Raw genomic sequence first — 24,286 nt, 5'->3', positions numbered from 1 at the left:
TCCTTGCCTCCTACGTAAAACACAAACAGAACCACAAAAGGATTGATTCCTGCAAAGGCAAATCAAATGTCACCCACACCAGACCCCAAAAATATTGGAAATTCTCAAAGATTTCTACCAATCCTTACACAAAGATGATTCTGATATCTCTGCATCCTCCTGTGCAGCCTACCTCAGTGGCATTCTTCTTCCGACCATCTCTTATCAAGAGAAGCTGGTCCTTCGCACCCCAATCTCGATTAAAGAGCTTGACTCGGCAATTCGCTCTTTAAAAACCCCAGGCACAGATGGGCAATTGGCTACTTTTTTCAAAACATTCGCTCATCCACTCAAACTAACTTTTGGCCCTCTACCAACATCTTGCTGACTCTGGAACCATCTCTGGCACTACTAGTGAAACAAAAACAACAATTGATGGATAGAATGCAGAACAATGTCATACATTCACCCCAGTACAGAGATCTGGGCCTAAATCCATCGTTTTTTTGCTCACCATGCCGTTCCAGTTTGAACCCAGCCACATGGAAATCAGTCTTGACCCTGTGCCTCATGGGAACAGTCCAGCCCGAACTGCCAAACCAGGTCCTCCCTGGACTGGAAACAAACATCCTAGGACCGGTTTCAGGGTTTCACCCTTCTTCAGCCAGGCTAGCTTGAATCCAGGGGCACAGGGTCAAGACTGATTTGCATATGGCTGGGTCTAAACTGGGGTGGCATAGTGGGCAAAAGAACGATGGATTTAACCCAAATCTTTTGACTGGGGGAGAATGTTTGCATTGTCAGCATTCCGTCCATCATCTGTTTGCTGTAACACTTTTCGCCCCAAGTGGGATGGGTATGCCCAGACGTGGGTCCCTTGCTCACTGTGCCTCTGAATTCAAGCTAGCCTGGCTGAAGAAGGGTGACATACCCCGACACCGGTCCCAGGATGCTTGTTTCCGGTCCAGGAGGACCTGACCTGGCAGTTCGGTCTGATCTGTTCCCATGGGGCACAGGGTCAAGACTGATTTGCATATGGCTGGGTCTAAACTGGGGTGGCGTAGTGGGCAGAAGAACGATGGATTTAACCCAGATCTTTTGACTGGGGGAGAATGTTTGCATTGTCAGCATTCCGTCCATCATTTGTTTGCTGTAACACTACTAGTGAAGCCACTATAGTTGTAATCCCAAAAGACGGTAAAGACCCGACACAGGTAAAGAATTATAGACTAATTTCTCTAATTAACCTGGATGCAAAGAACTATGCTAAGATCCTTTGTAAGAGGCTCGGACCTCTCCTCCCTCAACCTATTGATCGCTGTCAGGTGGGCTTAATAAAGAATAGGTTATCAAATTAGAATACCGACTCCTATGTCACATCATTGAAAGGGCCAAGAAGGCTCCTACTGAAACAGCAGTTACCCTTGATGCTGAATAAGCATATGATCGGGTCTCCTGGACATTCTTCGTTATTGAAATTTAACTTAGGGGACTGGTCATTGCTTCCTAAAGCGGTCCGTTGGCTAAAGTGAGATCTGGGGGCCTGCTCTCTTTGTTGTTCAATCTAGAAAGAGGTATGAGACAGGGCTGTCACCGTTCCCCAACTCTATTCATCCTAAGTCTAGAACCCTTATTTCACAAAATCAGAACTAACCCTTACATTCATGGTGTCTCCTTTAATAACTCCAAAGTGAAATTCGCCGCCTACGCTGTCAATATTTTAATAATGATGGAAAAGGCTTCACATTCTATTCCCACCTTACTACAGACCATAGAGTATGCCTTAGTTTCAAATTCTACCCTTAATAAAGAAAAATCTTAAATTCTTGCTCTGCAAAACCTCTGCTCCAGCGCCCTCTTCGAGAATACAAGCCTATACTGGCAATCAAAGTATATTAAATACTTGGGGCTGGAGTTCAACTCGGACATATTAGAATCCTTACACCATAACGAGGCTCTTATGCTGAGGAAGATAGAATCTCTACTGGAGAGCTGGAATCCCACATTCCTTACATGGTGGGGTTGTATAGAGACTGTCAAAATGATGATCACCCCTATAATCAATTACCTCACGAATATGTTACCATTAGCCCTATCGGATGAATTCCACCAAAAGATTGATAGATTACTAAATAAGTTCATCTGGCAAAATAAACACCCTAGAATCTCTATCAAAAGCGGTGCCTACCTGTTCATCTTGTGGGTATTGACCTGGTGGACTTCAAAGACTATCAAACCTACTTTCCTTGCTAGACAGGGTTCCCTCTGGTTCTCCCAATCGCCGGATTATACCCCTACTTGGTTATTAATTGAAAGGCAACTACTAGGCGAGCTCCACCCTATCTACCTACTAACAGCACTCCAAATCCCCCTGCTGCCGGAAAATTAATTTTTAACACTACCAAAAGAGCCCTCTGAAAATTGACACGCTCCGTGAGATACTGATCTCCGAATCTAACATGATATCCCTATGGAATAATACTAAAAATAGAATCCAAGATGCATCAGTCTTTTGGCCACACTGGACCTCTAAGGGCATTAATTTATTTAAAGATCTTGTATCTCCCCAATCTCCATTGTCTTTTAGGAATTTACAAACTCACTTCAACCTACTGGACTTAGCTCTATATGACTTCCTTAAGATTAAAGTCTGTCTATCCAAACTCAATCTCCCATCTAATGAGCCCCTCTCTTCCCAAATCCATCCTGACTTTTAATAAGTCTGGTCACCAAGCCTTAAAGTTTGATCACCTCTTAAAACCGAAATCTACTAGCCTGTCTTAGAGACATCAGGAACAATGGGACCCCTCTGAGTCTGTCACTCCGGAGACCTAGCACCTAATGTGGAAGTCAGTTGTTTCCTACAAAATGTCTCCCTCCCTCTCCCAGACAAAATTCTGGCTACTAAACAGGACTTTCTGGACTCCGGCCCGACTCCACATGCTCTCCCTCAGGGATAACCCATCTTGCTGGAATTTTAACAGTCTGACAGATGACCTCCCTCATCTTCTCTTTTGCTGCAGGGAGGTATCTCCATCTTGGGATTCTGTATTCAATTTCAGACGCACCCTATGTGGGGTTGAGCTAGAAAAGAATTTCCTATCCCTAATCAAAGGATTTCTTGGCCCAAAAAACAATTCCCATAGCGATAGCCTCCTGATCTATATCCTTCTAACCTCTGCCTATAAAACAGTACTCGCTAACTGGAAAAACACGGCAGCCACCTCTTTTGGCTCCTGGTTAAACTGGGTCTCCCTCCTGAGAGGCACGGACAGCGCTCCCCTCCGAAGCTCCCCATGCATAGTGCGTAAAGCCTCTGTCTGGAAATGCTTTGGCAAATACATTGCTGCCACTAAACCCCCTTGAAGCCCTAATGTGAGAGTCTTCCGTTCTATACCTTGATGCTCACCGTCTCATGTCTGCAATTGCCCTGAACAAGCAAGCTATGTGCTCCTCAATTCTGGCCAACTCCAACTCTCCAATCTCTGCTCTGTCTAGCTGACCTGCAATGAAATATATACTGCAATATATCTGTAACTAGGTACTTTGTACTCTAACTGAGCTGCTCTTCTCTGTATATATTACCTCACTCAACCACCTACCGGTTCTTATTTTTCTTTGCACTTTTATCTACCTACTTCATTATATGTAAATCTGTAGAGTGTTGTATTTTATATTGTCCTGATTTGATGCGACCTGCCTTGGTTTTGATATACGATTATGATTATTCTGCACAAAGCCTTACATCCCGGGTCCTCTATACCAGTCCTTGGCTCTTCAATATGCATCTTTTGTATTGTTTTGCTGTTGTTACTTCCCATGCTCATTTGTGTTTTTTAAATGTTCAATAAAATGCTCTGAAATAAAAAGAAAATAGGTTTGGTACACGCTACAATCCTTTTTAGCACTTTCAAATGGGTTTATTTCCTGTTTGCAACCACTAAAAATGGTTGTACATCTGGCCCTTAGAGTGTTAGCCACTGCCAACCTGTCAGCAGAACAGGGCACTCTCACTGAGGCTTGTAGACCTAATAGCAGAACCTGAGACGAAGGACTGGTTTTTGATTGAGAAGCTGTGGTGTACCTGTGTTTATTCTAACCATTTCTTAATTTCTTCACACCCCCGCAGATACGGGAGCAGCTTGACAGGGACTATGCAGCAGAAACCAGCCAGCTACAACAGGAGATCCGGCGCTACCTGCAGGATGAGCTTGACGGGAAGCTGGACAGCTCCAGCATGGCGGATAGCCTCAATGGGCATACGCCCCCACTGTGTGGGCCCGACAGCCCTTTCTTCTCTGGGCCCCCCTCGGCCCAGAGCACTCCATCTTCAATCGCCAGAAGCCTTTCGAACTGGCGGAGTGACCACAGTCTCGACGTCAGCACTCCGTCACTGACAGACGCTGTCGGACCGATAAACCACAGTGACGAGACCACGGTGCTGTGACCTTACGCAAGTGTGTTGCCCCTGGACATGGGGCGCACCGGCCACCCTGCGTCTCACTACAGGACTGTGATGCAATTGAGGATGGCCTGAAATCACCAGAACTGTAGTGACACTTTTATAGGGGTGGGAGGGGCAACACCGCCACCACCCAACCACCCTATATCAATGAACTCTGATATGCAGCCTCAGACCAGTGGCGTAGGACAAAAGCATTAAGCCACTGTGATCCCACTGTCAGAGGTGGGGGGGGACAAGGGCGTTCAGACAAGTGCATTAGGGAAAAGGGGGAGACCAGTGGCGCCTTACAACAACATATCTAAACAAGTGCATCTACATTCAACCAGCCCTTGAAAGAAAAACTTAATTGGACCTGTTTGTATGAGTAAAGTGTACATGTATGTATGTGCATATCAGTTTGAGAGCAGATGTTAGGTACGCGGATTCCATGTTGGGAGGGGACATGTATGTATTTTGATTAGATAACAGGCACTATGTGCGCCATTTGTCCTCTACTTTTATTTTTTTAAGTTGAAAACCACTGATTTTTTAAGAAGCCCGATCCAATTTTTATCTTTTTTATTTAAAATATTTCCAATGGAGACTTTTTTAACCTATTGTACAAACTCATACATTTTATCCGCTAAAATCTCCATTCAGTTCCCCCATTTTTCACCCTGCTAGTTTTGACATCACTGACGGTTTCATATATTAGGGGGTAAGGTGGGTTAATAACATTCGCACCTTCTTTTCAGGACCAAGGTACTTTTGTAAGATACTCTTATGTTATTTCCACAACTGAAGCTCCCTCACTCCGACTGTCCACCATTTGCTGTTCAGAATGGACATGAATAGTGGTGAGCGTGGCACGGGGGTGGGGGACTGAAAGGGAAACACAACTTCTATTCTTGGATGTATGTAATTTTATACAAACAATTCATATAATGTTTTTTATAATCTATACAGGCAATAAATGTGGAGGTGGAAGCACTGTGATATTAGTAATTTGTCTTGTCTCCTGTTTCAGAAGCTTTCCCTGTCCCTTCCCATATCGACATATGTGGGTTCTGTCTCTTTTTCCAGGTTTGTCTCATCCGGACATTACTCGAGATTCTTTCTGTGGGCCTTGTCTGTTGAACTGGCCTTTTCTCCTTAAGCAACATCCGGAATAGCCTGTCCAGCTAAAGATGACACATTGACAGTAATGTGCTCCGATCTGGAGGCCATGTCAAAGTAGTTTAATGTAAGCACATCATCAGAAGAAATGCCTAAAGACAGACTAGCATCAGCTACCAGAAGTGAGACACTACAGAGTTATTACTGACATAATGTGAAGGACATATTGTACATAATGTACCTTCTATAACTAAACAAGGTATCGCGTCATCCCCTTGCCCCGGCCAAAAAAGATAAACACTGTCCACAAAGGAATGTTGGTAACTAAATACACAAACCAGAAAAAAAATGTTAGATTGTACATAAGCAGACTTACTAGAAAAACTAAATGCTCAAAGAGAGTCATCGTACCGCAAATGAGACAACTAGAACAAACTGAACCTGTCAAAGCATTTAAGCTGAACACCCCCATTCTCTCCCATATCAATCTTGTCTATTGTTGGACTGACTTCTCCAGTTACACCACATCATAAACTCTGATGATAAGCTGAGTGTCATCAACATGAATGTAGAAGGTGTAGGTTACGGAGTGGATACATTTAACCAGGGGTTCAAAGTTAATGTTTAAAGATGCATATGGAGGAGGCGTGCAGAACTCAACACTGGATTGGATGAGGAGAGAATAGTCTAAGAAAGCTCACTGGGAGAAGGGAATGGATCCAGTTCCGAGCGGAGACAGACATGGGACATGCTTGGCAGTTCATGGTGTCCCATCAGCACAGAGTGCTTGTCGGTGTTGGATGCCACAGAATCCAGCTACATCAAATAGTCAAAAGTTGATTGGATGAATGCTTGAAATGTATCTAACCACTGGCAATTTGTTGGGGTTGCACCCCAACCCATCATTCTTTTGCCCACCATGCCACATCAGTTTTGGCCCAGCCATAAGCAAATCAGCCATGAAGCTGCTCTGCACGGCAACAGTCCAGTCCAAACGGCCAGGCCAGATCCTCACTGAACCGGAGAACAAGCAACCTGGGACCGATGTTTGTCCTGATAAGGGCTCATCAGCCAGTTATAGCTTGGTTCCAGTGGCACTGTGAGCATGCGTCCCTTGCTCACTGTGCCACTAGAGCCAAGCTACACCTGACTGAAGAGTCCAAATCAGGGAGAAAACAGTCTTGGGTTGCTTGTGTTCCAGTTCGGAGATAACCTGGCTTGGCAGTTCAAGCTGGACTGTTAATATGGGAACAGAGTCCAAACTGATTTGTATATAGCTGGATCTAATCTTAGGAGGCATGGTGGGCAAAAGAACAATGGGTTGGAATGCTTCCCAACTTTGTCAGAAGGAATCCTGCTTGGTTAGGGTAAAAATCTACAATGCCTTAGTGGCTTTAAATTGCTCTTGGTCAACACTTGACTGAAAAGAAATATTTTAATCAAATAAAGCAATGTAGAACAAGCTCTTCGATAGGAGAGTTACTGAAATACGTGGAGTTCTGCAGTGCTACATAGGCACTGCAGGGCATAACAAAAGAGTTTTGAGTAATAGCGATTGTCTACTTGTAGACTTGTAATAGGGTTTCTAAATAGGTGTTTACTGGTCAGTAGTATAGACTTATTTCAGAGCAGCTCAGGATCGCGGTTGTGGTGCCTGGATCTTTCTGCCTGTCTCACTCTAGTGTTCAGAGCACACTCATGGATCTGGCTTCATTCCACAGCTTTTTAGGTCTCGCCTGAGCCAGCGCATGCGCTTCTCTGGCGAAACATTTAGTAAGCGGGTTTTCAAAGTGCTACCCACATGCTTTTTCCGGCCACCAGCTTGCTGTTACGCGCACAAGCACGCGCGACGTGCACAGCTGCCATCTGGCCTGGTCGCGTAAATCCGATCGCGATCACTTTCACGGCGCGCGCGCACACAACTCCCGGGCTTCTTTTCACGCACGCACCACTCGCTTGCTCGTTTTTCTTTTAGCACGCACACACAACTCCCGCTTCTCCCCCCCACCACCACAGATCGCAGCTGCTCGTGCGCGTGAGGCCAATGCTTGTTTCAACTTACATTCTTTCCCAAACGGAATACATTCGGAGCCGGTGTCCGGAGTTCAGGGGTGAATTTGCACATCCATAAAAGCGGTTCGCATGGCATTGGACTTTCCTGAGCATTAACATGACTCTGTGGGCTAAGTTTTTATTGTGAGTTTGGACACCAGTATATTACAGTTGCCGTTTGACTTTTTGGTACCTGTTGAACACTTTGCATGTGAACACTAAGGCATTATGGGACTAGCAGTCCCGCTTGTTTTGGCATGCTGCTCACGGGTCGACGTCAGGGTTTCACATCACACGTTAGGTGTCCTATATCTTTTGTCATTCTGATGTTGCTTTCGACCTTTGGCCCCGTTTGTGCCTGCATGTGTATATTGAACTCAGCACTGACCAGCCTTGCCTTTCATTCCAACCGCGAGTGAGATTTACGGGCCCAGCCTCAAGTGGTTTAAAGGTTATCAAAGGGATTAAGTGTATTCATTTTTATCTCACTAGCGCTTTATGCTTCATGTTTACACAGCATGCTTTTTGTTTTGGAGTGTTACAAGAAAGTGGTTTGCGCAATTCTTTTTAATATGAGACAATTAAAGTAGATGTTCTATCACATTGAAAAAAGATACATTTCCAATACAATTGCCAATTGTATTATTGTGCATGTATATTTTAGTGGTCTGACGATGCATTATGCATGTAATTGATTTATATTATTGCACTTGCGTTTTTATTTATTGTTTTCAGTTACTTTTGTGGCCACTAACTATACCCAGGTAATTATATGTGAATGCATTAGCGTGCACTTTTTCATAGTATGTACCTTTTTTAATTAGAAATATGAAATGTTTTCTATGTCTAAGATGGTGACATTGCATAAATGGTTACGGAACAAGCATTGGCATAGCCAATAGGTCATGCCTTTGGGACCTTATAAGTGTTTAGCCATGCAACAGTTCATGTTGTTGCACCAAGGATATTGTGCTGCATAACTAAACACTTATAAGGTCCCAAAGGTGAGACATATTGGCTATGCCAATGCTTGTGATTTTTGCAGTCAGACGTAAGCAGGACTTCAGCATAGTTATCCAGCAGCAATAATGAAGCTTAAGCAGCCGCCGGCAAAGAGTCACCTTTCAGCAGCCTAGTCTTTCTCACTTCTGAAATAAAGACTGACCTAGACACAGAGGGCCAGTTTCATATGTATGCTTTTTCTTTATTGATTATGATCACACAGATAGGGCGATACCGATTTTAATCAAAAGAAAAGCATTAGCAATGCCGGTAGGTTTGGTGTAGGCTACCATCCTTTTGGCTTTGTCAAAGCTTGTTTTTACTACTCATCTTTGGTTCTGGCACCATCCGCTATGCCGTTTCTCTCCACAATAACACCAGTACTGATGTCGAAGAAGGAGGATTCACAACCCTTTGTGCTTTCCTACCCCGAGCAGAATCAACGCTGACCTTGACTGAGGCCACGCCCTGATCCCACTGGTATAAATGCAACAATATCTCAGTCGGATTCATTAGGATTAATTAAATTTGTATGTACAAGATATTACGACAAAAGGAAGGAGTGAGAGGCTTCAAAGTGATTATTAAATGTGCCCTTGAGCGTCATATATTTATAAGAAGACCAAAGATTATTATATACAAAACAGTTATAACAGCATTGTTAGGCATAAATGCCAAGGCAACCCTAAAGAACAGTGTACATTGTGCTCGTGATAGAAAAGTGACGGCGCAAGTGACAACGTGAAAGAGCAACAACAGCTTGTAGCGCAGAGGATAATACAAAATATGTACAAGATTAAAAGGTTCATACAAAAATTACTTTCAATACATAAATTGTCATTTGCAATGTTTTGAGTAGAACCAGAACTAAAGGAGCGCCTAAGGCGTATGTAAGCTGATGGGCAAGGGTCGACGGCGTTTCGATCCTGTTCATTTCGGATCATCTTCAGGACCTGGGTGGCCTAGTTGCAAAAGTGCTGTATGAATAAAGAGAAAATATGAGAGCGGCTAAGGAGAAGGAAACCGGACAAGAGGGAACAGGGAAGTGGAACGAGTCGACAAATATGAAGAGGAAAAAGGCGTACCTGTATCGCATGTAGAATAATTTTAGCGCAGGGATTCGAGGGAGCCACTAGCGTAATTGGGTAGTTAGTTAGTTTGGCGTCAAGATTGGAAATCCAAAGGAATCTGAAACAGGGTTAAGGTGCTATCAACGTATGCAAGGGAAGAACCGAACAATCAAGAAAACAAGGGAAGAGAAAGGAAGGGTAGGGGGGGAAGGGGGAAAAAAGGGGGAGGGGTTGGTGGTGGGAGGTGGGAGGTGGGAGGTGGGGGACAGGAGGGAAAGAAATCAGGAGGGGAGAAATTAAAACCATCATACACCAATGAATGCAGGGGGTGAATTTACGGGTGGGGGGAGAAAAAATCAGAGCAAAGAAAAAGGAACTCATCGGCCGAAGGTAACAAACCGAGAGAGTGCTTAAATCAGTAATAGGGATTCAATCTTAAACGGTTCTGGAGTACAGAGCCATATATAATCAGGGCAAGAAAACACCAAAAACTAGTGATTAGAACACGTCTGTTTAGCGACAGCGTTTATCAGGAAAAAACGTTAATAAGGCAAAGGGCGTTTACCTGGTCAAGCGGGGGGAATTTAGAAACTGGAATGAATCCACAGTTAATGAAGCAACGGAATGCCACAGACGTGTGCAAGTAACCGCCGGTGTCCTCAGCAAGACGGCAAAAGGTTACACTTTATGAAAGGGAAATGCGTGCGCCGGGGAATGTAGGCCGAGGGGCACTAATTGGTTCAAAAGGCAGGGGGCGGGATGTAACTAAGGACGCTGTGAGCATGCACAGAATAGAAGAAATAAAAGAGGTATTCAAAATTTTTAAAAAACGGGGGTCCGAGACAGACAATCCGTAATATTTTCCAGAGGGGTGCAAACTAAAAACCAATTTGAAAATAAATCATAAATTCAAACAATAGAGCGCAAACCATTCAGGAACAAGCAATATGATTATAAAGTTGTAAATAGCATGATACAGACTCAATATTGGGAATCATGTCAAAATATGCAATGAACAGTTTGTGGAATGATGACACATGATATATAAATGCACAATCAAATACATGACAGGTCAATTCAGGGACTAGAAAGAGAGAAGGAGGAAAAGGGCAAGTATCTCATGACATTGCAAGGGGACAAAAAGAAGTCTTAAGATGTCACGTAGATAGATGAATGGTACTGTTCCACTCATCAATGGTATTCAATCCCTGGTTTACGGAATTACGAAGTGTTATCCATTTACATTCACTTTTATTCAATAGAGTTTGTAGATTGCCGCCACGTAGTGTAAGGCGGGGTTGATCAATTACTTGCTATTTTATGTCAAGTTCATCGTGATTCATCTCAAGGTAGTGAGTGACCAGGGGCGCACTCAGAATTTTACAATGTATCCTGCTTTTATGTTGAATGATTCTTTGCTTGACCATCTGTGTTGTCTGACCAATGTAGATAAGTTTACACGAGCATTCTATGACGTAAATTACGTTCTGAGACCGGCAGTTGGTAAACGTTTTTAGAATATGTGATTTGTCGCTATATCTGAATTCCTTGGTGTTAGAGGTAAGTTCGCAGACACTACATGTCTGGCATTTGTGATGACCCACTACTTGAGCGCAGCCAGCGGTCAACCCTTCAGATTCTGGTACCATGAACTTACCACGCGGTATGGTTCAGACTTCACATAATCTTTTTGGAACTGATTCAGTCAATGTCGATGAAGGAGATGATTTGTTTCCCAATGTGATGTGGAAAATTGGCATTAGGAGCTATAGGATGCCAGTGTTCTGGATACTTATTCAGATACTGGCCTAATTTCTCCTCCCAGCCCTACCAATGAAGAAAGCTCTTTCTCCACTCGCTAAATGGCTTTCATTATGCGCAGGGTGGCAGAAGTACTGGACTTACATCTATCTGATGGTGCACTTGTACTCACAACGCAATCTCTTAGTGAAGTTGCTAAAGATTTTTCTCCATTGGTCGTATGGTCCTTTGCTGGTCGAAAGGAATAGACGTCAACAATGCATTTCTGGTTTGTGAAGCCAATGTGACTCCACAATAAGGACTAGGAAATACCTTATATGATTAAATACATTTTATTTTAGGATGCTAATCAATCCGGTGTATAAGCAGATGAAACGTAAATTCAAGAGATACAACAATACAGCAGGTAAGCTGAGATGTCTCTGTAGATTGAGCTGTAAGAAGATGAGACAGAATACTGACAGCCACAACCATAATGAAACAAATTAAAGTAAATAGGTGTTCCATAAGGAAAGTTATCTCCTCTGTTCTAAACCAAGATCGACTACAGGACCATCAATCCAGGGTTGCTATTTAGGAGCTTAGAAGGAGTCAGCATAATTTAGCCTTCAGTAGAAGTCTTGGAAAGGAAATAAGTGTTTAGGCTAAAGCTTCACACTTGCAGGAAAAATGTAAACAGAGAGGTCTGTACCCCTCCAAGTCGAAAAGGAGTCTGAGTAACCCACCAGGAACCAACCAAATAGTTACTCGAAAAGAGCACTCACACACTCTTTAAGTTCCCATCGGATTGAGACTTAGACTAAACTGCAACCTTGAACATCTCGTACTCCTGGTATATGATGCACTGAAGGTCTCTTCCAACCATTGATTCCCCACGTTCACTGGCAAGTACTTCCCTTCGGGCCTCACTATCGATAGTCTACTACAAGCAATATGCCTTTCTCTAACTAATGAGAAGCATGATAATGCACCTGCGAAAAGAAAGAATATACTGGCAAGGGTAAACGCATCTCAAGTGAGGCCTGTAGTCCGGCTGAGATAACTCAACAGTCAATCTGAACTACGAATACATGGTTATACATTAATAGGTATAACTTTAAGAATACATGCAAAGCATGAATAAAAGAATACATGATTAAATGTTTAAACTGAACCATGGTGCATTTCTATACAAACCTCTAATCCTATGATGATTATATTTCATCAATACATTTAAATGCTTCATGCATGTTAGAGAAGTTTAGGCACACAGTGAAGATAATGTCAGATATGAGTATTTCATTGCAAAATTGTGACAAATGAAGGGTGGAGCATAAATTCTGCTGCTGCACCTCTATGAAGGCGAAGACTAATATTCTTATGGAGGTACTCTATTTCCATTTAATGAAGCACTTATGAAAACCCAGTTGGGCAAAACCATGTTCAGAACCAAGAGTCAATAGCCAGGTCGCTCTGTGCCATCAACCTACACAAGGCGACCATGAATTTCGTACTCCACACCCAACACCAGAGAGCTTGTTGGTGCAGGTGTCTACCAATTAGGTAACAGCGAACATCTTCCTACCCCACCTGATCCTGAGTCTAAACGAATTGAGTAATTTAGAAGGTGCATCTTCTCCTCTATGAGCCTTGCCTTGAGATTGATAAACACTAGCTGACTTCTAGGCAGCTACACATCACCTAAAGGGCCACAGTGGTCTAAGATTTGGCAGCAGTTTTGGTCATCCTCTGAGTGCCCCATAACCAAGCTATCCAGGGTGGATGAGATGCAACAAAATTTGTGATCTGCTCTGGCTTGGACACAACCATTTCGGTTAGACAAATGGTAAGAGTGTGGTCCTTCAACGCCACACCTGGATGGGGTCTAAGGGCTTCTCCAGTATTGTCCAAGCATTCCTAATGGAAATGCCATTCTGTGGCTTTTGCCTTTATTGTGCGAAGGTGGACTCAGCCCAGGAACAGTTTAAAGAAAGCAGGGTCACAACACATTCCTTGGGCCTGCCTGCACCCTCCAGGCAGTTCCATCATCAATTTCTCCCACTTCGAGGCTACGGTAGGGGTTTCTCATTCTGTCAACATCGGCTTCTGCTGTCAGCACAGCCCTTTCATGGACAAGGCTGCGCCTCACAAAGTCAATGCAGAGAGCATCGGGGACAAGGGTAGCTCAGCTCCCCACCTTATACAGCTGCCCCATTTGCAAAATCTCTTTAGTGTGTCCTTTGCGGCACAAAGCCACTTTGTCAGGGGCATGATACAGCATTCCATCTTAGTGTGGCAAGCCATCATGTCAGGCAAGTGGGTACTCCAAATTGTCAAAAATGGCTACACCCTCCCATTTCGACCCTGCCACACCTTCCATCATTAGGACAGATGACAGTGGACCAAATCCGTCTTGCAGGAAGTGCAGGCCCTCCTGGCCCAAGGAGTCATCTTCCTTGAGCCAAATAATGATGGAGGCCTTAGTCCTGCCTTAGATCTATGCCCACTCGACCTCCTGTGCAAGGACAAATTCAATATGCTCTTGTTCGCCTGGGCTGCCCTAGAACTCGGAAAGTGGATGATGCCATTTGACCTGCAGGATGCTTTTTTCCATATCCCTGTCCTGCAGGTCCACAGGCGTAACCTGCGGTTCACAGTGAGCCAGGTGACTTTTCAGTTGGCAGTGCTCTCTTTTGCCCTCACCAGTGCCACTTGGGTGTTCACGAAAGTGATTAAGGTGGTCATAGCACACGTATGGAGGTTGGGGTATCAGTCTTCCCGTACCTTAATGACTGGCTATTGAAGGTGAGCTCATCCCAAGCAGTTGTCAACCAACTTCAGACTATGACAGACCTCTAACATTGTTGGGGTTGACTATCAACATACTGAAGCCACACCTGACCCTTCACAGATGCTCTTGTTCATCTTACCTAAGCTAGACACAGTATGTTTTCATGCTTTGCCCTCAGAGCGTGGAGTCTAGGACATTCGGGCTATAATCCCAGTGTTTCAGCTTTTGTCCTGGATCCCAGTGCGAAAGACTCTGAGGCTGCTGCTATTGCTAGCCTCCTGTACTCTGCTGGTGATTCATGCCCAACAATATATGCTGACTGCAGTGGACTCTAAAGCCCTGTGGGCACAGGACCAGGGGAGTATGTCAGATTGTATCCAGATTTCAGAGGAGACTACAGAAGATCTGCTGGCCTGTGATTGTCTCAGTGGCAGACCCCTCTCTTTATCCCATCCATACATGACTGTGGGTTGAAAAATGCATCACTTCTGGTTTGGGAAGGCCATTTGGGAGAGGGGGAGATCAGAGGTCTCTGGTCCTCAGTGAAAGCTCGACTCCACATTAATTTGTTGGAGTTGAGAACAATTCGTTTGGCATTGAAGGCCTTCTTGCCCACCATGTAGTGCTCCTGCACAATCCCCATCATGTGGTACTGCCACAAGGAGGGTGGGGTATTGTGTCCTGTGCCAGGAGGTTATATTCCTCTGGAAATAGCTGGACTGCCTGGGAATTTCTATGATTCTCTGATGGTGAGTTTGCCTCCCCTTGCGTTTAGGAATCCCACCCGACGGGATTCCTAAACGCCAGGGGAGGCAAACTCAGACACCAATGCCTTGTGGATCACAAATGGCAGTTACACCTGGAGGTGGGGCTGGGCATCTTCCATCAATGGGGAGAAACCTGGCTCTGATTTTTTCGCCACTGCCAAGACCGTACTATGTCAGCACTTTTGCGTGTTGGAGTTGCCTAGGGGACTGTTGGAAATGAGCTCTTTCTCCAGGGTCTCCCCTTATTTTTTTGCCTTTTTCCTGAGCCCTATATTTGCTGGTTGTAGAACCCTGTGCACTTTACCCCTGCTAACTAGTGATAAAGTGCTTGTGCTCCTCCTTTTAACATGGTCAAATTGGTATACTCCCGATTGACACATTTTATTTGCTCATAAGCCTTCAGTATATGGCACCACCAAGTATATTGAGGGCCTGTAAATTTAAGGCCATCAGTGGGATGGAAAACTCCTTGTGGCACCTACTGCAGGAGTACTGTAAAATATGTCTTTAGACCTACCATTGTAGCCTTAAAACTACAAATTCTACCGGTCAAAATTACCACTTTTGACAGGCCTAAACCTTCCCTCTAAATATTTATAGGTAACCAGAAGTTGGACTTATGTTCCATAGGAAAGCTTTGGCACATAACATAAATTAAATTCAATAAATATTATCTCCTGCTTGAAAACTGATACAAATTTAATTTTTGGACTTTTTGAAATATTGATTACAAGCCCAATTCAGTGGTGAAGTCGGATTTGTAATAAATGCTTTGGAAAGGGACTTATAGAAAGTTCATCTTGGGCTGCCTGAAGGCTCTAGAAACCAAATCAATTTTGCCCTTCCACTTCTGCCAGCCAGTAATCAGCATTTGATTAGGCTTGAATGATCTGTGAAGTTGCTCCCATCTGAACCTAATAGAATAAGCATGGTGGGGCTGGGAGGATCCCTTTTGACATTAAAGTGTCAAATCCTGATTGAATGTCCTACTGCTTGACTGGCCTGCTGAGGTTTTTCATAAGACACTTGGGGTGCACTTCAAAAAGGTCTCCGTGTCACAGGCCAGTGTTAGCATACACTTGAACAGGGCCCTTATTTTGTCCCCACAGCCAGACAGGCTGCAGTCACAGTGGTCTTCTTTCTGACATTACAGTGTCAAAAGCCTGTTTGACCGGTCAGCCGGGTTTACATATACAATTTGGGGCACACCTCAAAGAAGGGAAACAGAATGCTAAAACAATTCAGGTGTATCCACTGTCAGGTTTTGTTCTACAAGACGTTCTGTCTCTAAGGTTGTTGTGGGTACAGGAACTGCCACAAACACATATTACTGTTAGATGTGGGAGGACACTATGATTACCATAGTACACTCCCCAGGCCCATCCCAGCCTTCAAGGCCAAGTTTAGTGTGGACAAAGACTTTGGCCATCTTGAAAATGCCCAAAGGAGGTATGGTGTGCCACAGGAACCTTTACACTGTTGGTTAGGGCATCCCCAGGGGGTTTTGACACCCTCTAGGTCATGCCAGGCATAAATATATCCTCTCCAGGCACCCACTTCAGAGAACTCTTGAGCCTGTGGAAGATCAGAAGAGGAGTAATCCAGCTGTCTGAGACCTGAGAAGTGCCTATAAACCAGAACTGCTCTCCTTCTTCCCAGGACAAATAAGTGGTTTCCAAGGGTCATAAGGTTAACCTCCAGTTAAAACAATAGAGAAACAACATGCTATAATAGGCCATTTCCTGCAAATGCCCAGCTGACCTATTGCAGCTGGACCTGGACTGAACTATGCTTTGGCCTCTGCCTAAAATCTGCGAGTCTCTTAAGTGCTTCCCATGAGATCCTGCATGACTTCAGAAGTGTACTCCTGTGGTGAATTGGGATTTAAAGGTCTAAAATCATGTGGTAAAATCTTTGACCAGGATGAACCTGGTTAGTGTATCCGACCCACGTTCCATCACTGTCCTCGTCAAATTGCACCTAGTTCCTGTTCTGCCGCAACTAATGATCATCATTGGCAATTTGTGCCACTTGGCGTTATACTAGCTAAAACTTTAAAAATTAATATCTGCTTTTCCCCTTTTTGGATTTTTTGTGAAATTTTGTTTATTGAATTTTACTTGATTTATTACTGCATAAATACTTTTCCCAAAGCCAACCCTGTCTGCTCTGTCCCATTGCTACCAGGTGCTGAGTTCTGGTTAATTTGTGATTTTGAGTGTTCACTCTGACAAGCATTGTGATTATTACTTGAGATGTACTTACCACCCTCAACTAATAACCCAATTTCTTAGAGACTCCCCCTCTGAGAGGAATTCCATCAAGAGTGGAGCTTGGGACTCCTGTATGCCTTCCACCTTCTGCCTCTCCTGCTCTTAAGTTCTGAACAAGATCTGGAATGACCAATCCTAAGTTTTCCTAGTGGCCCAGGATTGGGCCAGGAGAGTGTGGTACTCAGAAATTCATTGGCATCTGTCCTCTGATCAAATTGAGGATCTTCTGTTGCAGCACCAGGGCAGCGTGCTGCACTGGGCTTATGCAACCTGCATCTTCATACTTGGAGACTGGGTGGTGACAACTGATCTTCCTTCTGGGTTCGTTGATGTCTTCTTGGCAGTGAGACGTCCCTCTACATCAATGTGTGCCAGTCGTTGGGATAAATTTACGGTCAGAGGTGGCACCCGCTACATGCCAAGTTGTTGGAAGTTTTGTTCTTTGTTTTGTCCCTGCTTGTCACTTGCTTCAGGCACTATAAGGCTATTTTTCAGCTCTGATAGCCTTTTTGCAGTTTCCAGATCAGCCTTCCTTGTTTAAATCACCCATTGCGATGAGATTTTTGAAAGGTTTGAAACATTTATTTCCATCAAGGCCCCTTGTGCTGCAGCTGTAGGATTTAAATGTGGCTCTTACTTTTTTGATGTATATGCACACTCCATTCCATCTCCTGACCCTCAAAGTAGTCTTTCTAAAGTCAATACCATCAGTTTCATGTGTGAGCTAGCTTCCGGCTCTTTCTGTCAAACCCCCCTATAGCAAATTCTTCACAAATTAGCTGGTGCTGCAAACCTGTGCTTCTTTTCTGCCAAAAGTAGTAACATCCTTTTACGTCAGACAGGCTCTCACACGCCTCACGTCCTTTGTTCCACCTCATTCTAGATTGCCAATGGGTTCTCTGTCTCAGTACATGGACAAGCCTAAGAAAGCAACTGACATCAGCGTGCATGGGTGCCACTTTTATCTAGCTCCATTTGTCACTTCCGAAATGGAAAGATAATAGCAAGGAGCCTCAGGATGTCTCCTACTGGCATGCTAAAGTACTGCTTTGAAGTTTGCGGATCCAGTTTGACACTTGGGGCATATTCACAACATAACAAATCTGCGGTGAGATTGAGTGCCCACTAGTAAGTTCATCACTGAAGGCAAGTAACCTGTTAAGTATTATCAAAAGGTCTTTTCTGATATCAGACCTAAAGATTTGCCCATACGGTATGGGAGGACGAGAAATGAGTTAAAAAGAAACGTATGGGCCTACACTGCATCTAATGTGTTTCCAAGCTCAAAGGAATGAGTTTTTACAGCTTAATAATGTCTGGACAGTGCAAGAGCTCGATAAGGGAGTTGGCATTTCAATACTAAGATTTTAAATCAAACTTAGAATTCCACAACTCTTTTAAATGAGATATGTATAAATAAATGCACTAAACGCATACCTATAACTTAGCTTGTGAGTGGTATTCTTCTATCCCTGTTTTGATACTGTTGCAGTTAAAGTCAAGAGCTACACTTCCCCCCCCCCCCCCCCTAGGGACTACCTTTTTGCAATTATTGTCCAGCCCAGGTCCCTGGGTTACTGGGTTGCCTCTTTTGTTGTAGAGAGCTGGTAGTGTTTGGGCAGTCATTTTCGCCCAGTGCATATTTATAGATTTGTCGTTGCATGACCCCAATTCCAGCCATCTTCCAATTGGGAGCTGCATGTTTGTTACTAATGCCAGCCGCTATGCTCCTGAAATGAGAAGGTTTCAGAGGTCTATGGCCTTTCAAGGTGGAGGTGTTGTATGATTCCTAGGATTGTATTACCTTCTTGCGTGGAGCAATAGGGATCCGTATTCTGGGACCACTTCCAGAGGACATTTTCAGCATTTTAGATTTTTTCAGACCGGAAATCCTAAGAAGAAGGGTTTCAGCGCTTCTCTGATGTCTTTGTCTTCCTATGATTTGCAGTTTCCTTGAGAAATCTAGTTTAGTGTGTCTTCCTGTAATGCCCTTTGGATGCTTCGTGCTAGTTTTAATGTGTTTCTTGCTTCGATGGGTAGCCAATTTAAAGTCATCAGCACATGCTATATAGTCCAATTGTCTTGCTCCCAAGACCAGTCTGGCAGGCATGCAAAGGACCTCTTTAATGGAAGTCAGGCTCTGGAATGGAACAAGGGGCAAACTCTTTTGTCCTGCGGCTGCGATGGTACATCTCCGCAGGACATGGTTCATTTCACGATGTTTTGCCCATTTTATGCTTCACCTAGAAAATCTTTTTAATCCCTATTTTGAAACAGGCCAATTTTAGACAAGTACGGCCCACTTTTATATTTCTTCGAATGTTGACGGGTAACACTGTTTTTTATGTGCTTAACTTTTAAAAATCCGCATTCAGGCTTAGGGCGAGTTGTAACTTACCCACCTGACCCTTGTCACTATTTGCGACACTATGCACTTTACCTTGCTCCACTTGCCTGTTTAACTAATAACTTGATTAAGCGCAAGGTCTTATCGTACCATCTAGAATGTTTTGTTTAGAAGGTACTTTATGTGTGTTTGTGGAGATTTGATAATCATATATCTTTAAATTGCATAAATGTTTACATTTTATATATATTTTTGTAAACCGGGTATGTTACCGTCTGGATTGTATGTATTTTATCTTGTGCTTTTATGGTTTTATTACATGAAACCGAATAAAGTTATTTGAATTGAATTGGTTGATCCCTTTAAACAGTCTAAGCTGAGGTTGAGCTCCTTGTGTAATATTATTGATGTGCACTTGAAGGTTCAGGTACTTCTTCAGAATGGAGGCCAATGATTTTGGAGAGTCAACACTGATCGCTTTTGCTATGAGTTGCTCTTTCTTTGAACCAAGTTTGGCCTGAACTGTTGTGCAATAAGGATAAATTCTGTACTTGAAGCGTTAAGTTTCACATGGTGCATATAAATCTATCTTTATTTCTTGCTGAGAATGTTGGCAAACACATCAATGTCCTCTGTCAAAGTGATTTTTATGTCAAGTTGCATGCCATCAACATAAGAAAGATGAATGGTGCTTGAATTTTTTAAGATGGAAGCGTGATGTTCCATATAGATGTTGAATGATGTAGGTGACAGTGTTGAGCCTTGGAGTACCCCTTTGTGATGTTTTATTGTATTGGGCATGGGGTTGTTAATTTTGATGCATTGACTACAAGTTTCCGCGAATGATGAGACTCATTGAGGACTGCGCCATTCAGAACTATTCTGTCCTTGAGTATACTCAAGAGGGAGTCATTGTTCTTTTTTGTGAAAGGCCTCAGAGATATGGGCCGATGAGGAGTCAAGGTTTTCTTTAATCTAAGATGTGCAATGCGAAACATACTATGTTTAGAGTAGCTGTTTCCATGCTGCATTTCTTTCTGAAACAGATCACATAGAGCATCTAAAAGTTCATTCTGAAAGAGACAAGTTAGTGATAGATTCCTTACCTTAGAATATCCCCAGGCGTCAGCCTGGATCCGGAAAGTTTTGCTAGCAGTACCCGTGCGCGTCTGTAGGTGGCGTGGTGTGGCTCTGCGTCCGTCACTGAGATGTCACAGAGACTACTTAGGTGCCACCCATGTTCGCTGACGTCAGTTCTTTCTTTTTCCACGCCAGCAAGCGCAGATCTGGTTAGAGCACATACCTTAGTTACTTTTTGACTACCCTTTTTGAGATAGTTTGTCTCCTTTTCTCTTTGGTGCATGTAGGGATGCCTGGATTTAAGTCTTGTGGGGCCTGCCGTCGCAATATGTCGGTGGCGGACCCCCACGATGTTTGCCTCTACTGCCTGGAGACCGACCATGACTCCCGGGACTGTCGGGCCATGGCCCCGAAGGCCTTGAGGGAGCGGCGCCGGAAGCTGCTGGAGGTCCGGCGCTCGTCCCAGTGCCGTTCCAGGTCCAGGGACCGTTCCCGGGAACACTCGCGGGGCCGCAGTCGTCGCTCCTCGGGCTCCAAGTCTCCACCCTCGGATTCGGATAAGTGACGACATAAAAAGAAGTCGAAGAAGCGAGTTCGCTCTCCGACGTCCCCCCGTCGGTCCTCGGATGCGGAGTAGGGGGACAGGGGTTCTGCCCCTGTGGCTCCTTTGAAGCCTGGTAGTCCCGCGGCCTACCCGCCTTACCCAGGTCCGTCGGCGACCCCCGAACAGGTGCAAGAATTTCTTGCTACCATGAACCGCCTTTTTAGGCCTCGGTCTCCCGCTGGCTCGCCTTCGGGCCCTGCGGTCCCGTATCCGGATCCTGTTGGGCCGCCGGCGGATCCAGCTTCGGTGCCACAGGATCCTGCGCCGTTGGCTCCTGACCCGGTGCCACAGGGTCCAGCGCTGCCGGCTCCGGCCCTAGCGCCACCCTCTGCTCTGCCTCCGGCGCCCCAGTGGGTGCCCTTTGTCCCGCCCTTGCCCCGGTTCTATGACCATTTTGTTCCTACCTGGGATCCACATTGGGACGCGGTGCTGGCTCGGCCCCGGCCGGTGCCGTTTCCGACGCCGTATGTTCCTTCTCCGGCTCCAGCTCTGCCGCCACGGTCTGTTCCCCATGCAACAGAGTTGGATGACGACTGGGAGGGGTCTGAGGACCCTCTTGCCCATCAGTGTGACTCCGAGCAGGAATGGGTGGATGACTTGGAGGACGTCGGCGACCTCGACGTCTCTTCTGACCCGGGGTTTGCCTCTTCCCCTGCCTACCATGGAGGAGGGCGCCTCCTACACGATGGTACTCCATCGGGCAGCTGAGGTCCTCCATCTCGATCTTCCTACGGTGGCCCTGAAATCTCCTTACTGAAGTGCTCCAGATGGCGTCCACTTCGTCGGAGTCCCTGCTCCCCTTTAACGACGCCCGCACTGACGTCTTGTTGGGCACTTGGTCGCGGCCAGCCACAGGGGCCCCTGTGGATAAGAATTTCACCAGGCGTCTTCGCCCGGCGCCTGGTGACCCCGCGTTTCTGACCACTCATCCTATGCCTGAGAGCCTGGTCATCCAAGCCTCGACGTCACAGAGTGCCTTTCCCACGGCTCCGCCAGATAAGCACTCTAAGAAGCTGGAGCAGTTCGGTAAGACGCTGTTCTCTTTGGCCAGCTTGGGGCTGCGGTCAGTCAACACCACCGGCTTATTGGGCCGCTATTCCCACGAGGTGTGGGATACAGTTGCATAGGTGTTGCCTCAGTGTACTCAGGAGATCCACGCTGTGCTGTCCCAAGCTGTCACTGAGGGTAAGGATGCGGCTAAGTTCGCCATTCGCTGTGGTTTTGACACCACGGACTCACTGGGTAGGGCGATTTCTACGACTGTAGCACTGCGTCGCCATGCCTTGTTGCGATCTACCGGGTTCTCGCCCGATGTCCAGAGCTCGCTCATGGACATGCCCTTTGATGGCACTCACCTGTTTGGTGATAAGGCCGACAGTGCATTGGAGCATTTTAAGGACTCGCGAGCCATGGCCATGTCCTTGGGTCTTTCTGCAAAGAGCCCGGCCACTCCTGGTTTTCGTTCCTTTCGTGGCCACGGCAGAGGCGTCCAGGCACGTTCTTTCAGCAAGCCTGTGCAAAACAAGCCTCTGCGCGGCCGCAGACGCAGCTTCCTTAGGGGAGGGTCTGGGAATCAGCATGGAGGTCAGTCCACCTCCGCCCCCGCTGCTTCTACCTCCAAACCTTCTTAATCCGAGCTTTGTGGAGCACCCCACGTCGGTGGGTGGCAGGATCCACCACCACCTCCCCCACTAGCGCGATATTACATCAGACAAGTGGGTGTTGCAGATCATCCGCAGGGGTTACTCCCTTCCCTTTCAGTCCTCCCCTCCAGCCATGCTGCCTCAGTGTCACCGCATGTCGGGGGATCACTTGGTACTTCTCCAGCAGGAAGTCAGGGCCCTCTTGGCCAAGGGGGCCATCGAGTGCGTTCCTGGGCCAGAAGTAGGGAGTGGTTGTTATTCCCACTACTTTCTGGTCCCCAAGAAGGACAAAGGGGGCCTGTGCCCCATCTTGGACCTCCGGAACGTCAATCGCTTCCTCCGGAAGGAGAAGTTCAAAATGCTGACTCTGGCTCAGGTCCTGGCTGCCCTCGACCCTGGAGACTGGATGGTAGCGTTGGACTTGCAGGACGCATATTTTCTCATCCCATTCCTGCCGGCCCACCGGTGTTACCTGCGGTTCACAGTAGGCCAGGAGCATTTTCCCCTTCGGCCTTATCAGCGCCCCTCGGGTCTTCACAAAGGTGATGGCGGTGGTCGCAGCTCACCTGCGCAGGTCGTGGGTGTCAGTCTTCCCTTACCTCGACGACTGGTTGTTAAAGGCGGGCTCGCCCCAGGTAGTCGTCAACCACCTTCAGACTACGGCCGACCTCCTGGATTTGCTGGGGTTCTCCATCGATGTGCCGAAGTCGCACCTGAGTCCCTCTCAGAAGCTCCCCTTCATCAGAGTGGTTCTGGATTAGACGCTGTTTCGGGTTTATCCTCCTGAGCAGCGAGTCCGGGATATTCAGGCTATGATTCCGATCTTTCAGCCTCTGTCCCGGGTTTCAGTCAGGATGACCCTCCGGCTTCTGGGCCTGATGACCTCCTGCATCCTGCTGGTGACACATGCCAGATGGCATATGCGGGCACTGCAGTGAGACCTGAAGTTCCAGTGGGCGCAGCATCGGGGCAACCTGTCCAATCATGTCCAGATCTCGGAGGGCACTGCACAACAATTGCAGTGGCGGCTCACGAATCACGATTGGGTCAATGGCAGATCCCTCTCCCTTCCCCAACCGGAGCACACAGTGGTGACGGATGCGCCCCTCCCGGGATGGGGAGGCCACTTGGGAGAGGCGGAGATCAGAGGGCTCTTGTCTCCGGGGGAGTCCTGGCTCCATATCAACCTTTTGGAGCTTCGGTTGATCCGACTTGCACTGAAGGCATTCCTTCCCTCTGTCTGTGGAAGTGTGGTGCAGGTGTTCACAGACAACACCACCGCCATGTGGTATTGCAACAAACAGGGCGGGGTGGGGTCCTGGACCTATGTCAGGAGGCTCTGCACCTCTGGACATGGCTGGAGCATCATGGCATCACC

At 45.9% G+C, this 24,286-nt stretch overlaps 1 protein-coding gene across 1 annotated transcript in view; it reads left to right on the top strand.

The window, feature by feature from the left end:
• Nucleotides 1-5,424, top strand: part of PLCB3 (phospholipase C beta 3) — a 614,713-nt gene extending 609,289 nt beyond the window's left edge. The window contains exon 33 of the mRNA XM_085625816.1: nt 4,109-5,424. Within this exon, the coding sequence (XP_085481942.1) occupies nt 4,109-4,426 (318 nt within the window). The 3' untranslated portion in view covers nt 4,427-5,424. The remainder of the gene's footprint in view (nt 1-4,108) is intronic.
• Nucleotides 5,425-24,286: the final 18,862 nt, after the last annotated feature.

The sequence above is a fragment of the Triturus cristatus genome, chromosome 9, assembly GCF_964204655.1.
Source record: "Triturus cristatus chromosome 9, aTriCri1.1, whole genome shotgun sequence".
In the NCBI taxonomy this organism is placed as follows: Eukaryota; Metazoa; Chordata; class Amphibia; order Caudata; family Salamandridae; genus Triturus; species Triturus cristatus.
The sequence above is the reverse complement of the archived record's forward strand: the minus strand, read 5'-3'. Positions and strand labels throughout refer to the sequence as shown.